Below are 2866 nucleotides of genomic sequence, written 5' to 3'. Positions count from 1 at the left end.
ATAAGAAGATAAGAGCTGTTATATAAATCAAATATATGTACTAAGCCGTGATGAACTAGAAGACTGGGGAGAGAACAGCATGAGCTTTATCCTTAACCGAATGATCATCTTTATCCTTAACATTGTGATGCTAGAAGGGAGTCGCATGACATTCCTCGATCGTACGTACGTACGTATTTTCCAATGTTGGTCGTTTTCTCGGGAAGAAAGTGTTTCAGGAACTCTGAGCAATCTGATCTGTGATGTCATTACAAGCACTTTGTAGGAACTCTGACCAATATCTGAAAACCAGGAAAAAAAATATAGATCAGATTAACATTATAACTTATACATATGAACTATTTGTTCAGTCATTAAAAAGACCATTCGAAATAAGAAAAAGGGTGATGATCAAGAAAATAGAAAATTAAAGTACCCTCTCGACGAATCAAAGCGAAATCCAAGGGTATCTTTAGCCTCTTCAAGTGCTCTTCTGAATCTCTCAAGTTTTTCCTCTGGAACATAAGTTCCATCGTATTTGTTCCCAACTCGAAGCTGGGACGGTTTGACATTATAAAAGATGGGTATAACTCTTTTCTGGCATTCCGTTAAAAGAGCCAATTCATGGAGACAATACAAAGACTCACAATATCTGGGCGAGAGCACTACAACACCAACTTTACAATCTCGAATGGCGGTATCAATCTTTTCGTACAATTTATCACCAGCTTTCATGTTTCGGTAGTCCAGGAAGGGCCTAAGCCCAAGCCGGAGAAGGTTGTCGTAGAGTAACCCCGCAATGTTTCTTCTGGTATCCGGCCCCCGGTGGCTAATAAACACGTCGTGTGGAGATGGTATTATTGCTTGGACTTGGACGTTCTTGCAGCAAGCTGGACGGGCAAAGCTCTTGGCAAAAGCATGTAATAAGAGCGGCATGGCTACCAGGACCGTGCAATGCACTACTTGATCAGCTATATATGTTTGAAGATCATCACTCACAAAACTGCATGGTTGGTGCGCACACGTGCAATCGGCCAATTAATTAACCATGCAGCAAAATACTGGAGCGCCAGCGAGCAGCTTAACTTATGTAAGAACGTCTAAGAGTAACGCTGCCAGTACTACGTACGCATTAATGCTGCGAGAGAAAATCGAAAACAAAATACAGGCCAGATTTCGAGACCAATTAATAATTACCAATTAACTGGTGTTAGGTAATTAGTGTAAGCGACGTCTGTGCTTATTTATGGTGTTGTTGGGATGCATATACTCATATATATATATAGTTGTTTGATTTGTTTTAATTTGTCTCGTGTGCATGCAGGCTTAAAGAGTACGGGACTATCAGTCTTCCAGAACACGGCCTAAAATTGTCTCTATATATATGTATTTTCTTTTCGATTCAGCATATCTAAAAGACTTTTCTCTTATCATGACTCGAATATCGTAAGTACGTATATAAGTGCAAGCAGCTTCCGTGAACTTTGGCTCTTTCTTTGATTTCAATCCCCTAGCTGACGGCAAAGCGAATACCAATTCCACCCATTTGAATGATCATCTAATTCACATGATCATGAGCTAGTATCTTCTTTTCATGCTACAAGTGACGTTGTACGTTATATATACGTTAGTACTGTCTTTTTGGTTAATTTATACCTCTAGCTCTCTCTGATCTCAACTATATTAGAAAAATTTTAGACATAAACTTCACATCCTGTACACCCACTTAAAAATATATTATTTTATTTTTTTAATCACGTAATGAAAATGATTCTAGACATATTTATAAGTAAAATAAGATAAAAAATAAAATGATATATTTTTAAATTGATGTACAAGATGTAAAGCTTATGGATAATAATGCTCGTTATATAAATACTTTTTTCTTAAACTTTGGCTCTTTATTTTATTTCAATCCGCTAGCCGACATGACGGCAAAGCGAATACCAATTCCACCCATTTGAATGATCATCTTCAAATGGTCAGGAGGTAGAATATTCTTTTCATACTAGCTATGAGTGACGTTGTACGATATACGTAATACTGTCTTTTTGGTTTAGGAAAGTCCCGAATTCGGAATCCAAAATATGTTTCGAATAGATTTTTTATTTTTATTTATTTATTTTTTTAATATATTTTTTTAATCATCATAAATATTTTTAAAAAAAATAAAAAAATTACAATATTATTAAAAAATATTTTTTTAATCATTCAATAAAAAAAAAAAAAAATTACATTCGGGACACATTTTGGATCCCGAATTCGAGACCCAAAACATTTCCGTTTGGTTTATACCTCCCACCGATCTGAATAATATAAATACTACTTTTTCTTACAAGAATTTCGGCCAACGTGTCTTCGAATTTTTTTTCAAGAATTTTGACTATTATACTGTCATCTTTGATGCCAAAGTTAATTAAAAGGAGCATGTATAATTTGTAGAAGCCACGCTTAATTAATTAATATTCCAAAAGCAAGTCCTAGTTTGGAAAAGAAATCGATCTAGATGGATGCATGGGGCGATGTCATTTTGAAAATGGATATGGTTTTAATCATTTTGAAAGCGAGCCTTCATGATTAATTAACAGATCATGACTAACTAGCTAAACTGGTCTTATGTATCTGATGATGTGTGCTAACAGCTAATTTTGGTTTTAATCAATCTTCTTTAACTTTATTGCAAGGTTGCTTCATTAATGGGTCAAATTTATCAGTTTGCCTTAATTTTTTCTACCTTTGAGCCTCGCTTATGCAGGCATATATAAATATTAATTAAAGCCTCTACGTATGAGTTTTTGTTATCTAAAATTCGAAAAAAATAAAGTTGTCGGAAGGTCGAAGCTGGGTACGTAAATTATTGTCGGCTGGTGCTATGCATGCATGCTGA

At 35.1% G+C, this 2866-nt stretch overlaps 1 protein-coding gene across 1 annotated transcript; it reads right to left on the bottom strand.

Annotated features, from left to right (window-relative positions):
- Window positions 1-214: 214 nt before the first annotated feature.
- LOC108980583 (disease resistance protein RPV1-like) lies at window positions 215-915 on the bottom strand. The gene is made up of 2 exons (XM_018951552.1): window positions 416-915; window positions 215-281 (listed from the first exon to the last, which is right to left on the bottom strand). The coding sequence occupies exons 1-2, from the start codon at window positions 913-915 to the stop codon at window positions 215-217; spliced, it is 567 nt and encodes a 188-aa protein (XP_018807097.1).
- Window positions 916-2866: the final 1951 nt, after the last annotated feature.

Source organism: Juglans regia, chromosome 12, assembly GCF_001411555.2.
Source record: "Juglans regia cultivar Chandler chromosome 12, Walnut 2.0, whole genome shotgun sequence".
NCBI classification, from domain to species: domain Eukaryota; kingdom Viridiplantae; phylum Streptophyta; class Magnoliopsida; order Fagales; family Juglandaceae; genus Juglans; species Juglans regia.
Note: the sequence above shows the minus strand (reverse complement) of the source record. Positions and strands in the feature narration are given on the sequence as shown.